At 17.3% G+C, this 300-nt stretch overlaps 1 protein-coding gene across 1 annotated transcript; it reads right to left on the reverse strand.

Annotated features, from left to right (window-relative positions):
- Positions 1-158: 158 nt before the first annotated feature.
- On the reverse strand, positions 159-300 carry PRSY57_0002200 (MC-2TM Maurer's cleft two transmembrane protein; the record flags this gene model as incomplete). Its single annotated transcript, XM_020114115.1, has 1 exon — positions 159-300. A coding segment is annotated over one exon (142 nt), but the record flags the coding sequence as incomplete, so codon positions are not given.

A 300-nucleotide genomic window follows, 5' to 3' on the forward strand; every position in this document is an offset into this window, starting at 1 on the left:
CTAGTTATATTATAAACTTAAGAAGAAAAAATAACAAATGGGTGAATAAGTAATTTATAATATTTATAATAAATGAAAATAAATAAAAAAACGTATAAAAATTAATTACATTATATATCTTAATATTAGATTAAATAAATAACAAAATATTTATTTTGTTATTTGCTTTTTTTTTGAAAAAATGTGTTGAATTTTGTTTTTAATTTTTTAAAACCTATTTTCATGTCAGGAAAATAACGAGCAACTATATAGGTAATAAAAATTGAAAGAATAAATGTAAGAAGAAATGCAGAACCGTCA

This window comes from Plasmodium reichenowi (genome assembly GCF_001601855.1).
Source record: "Plasmodium reichenowi strain SY57 chromosome Unknown, whole genome shotgun sequence".
Taxonomy (NCBI): Eukaryota; Apicomplexa; class Aconoidasida; order Haemosporida; family Plasmodiidae; genus Plasmodium; species Plasmodium reichenowi.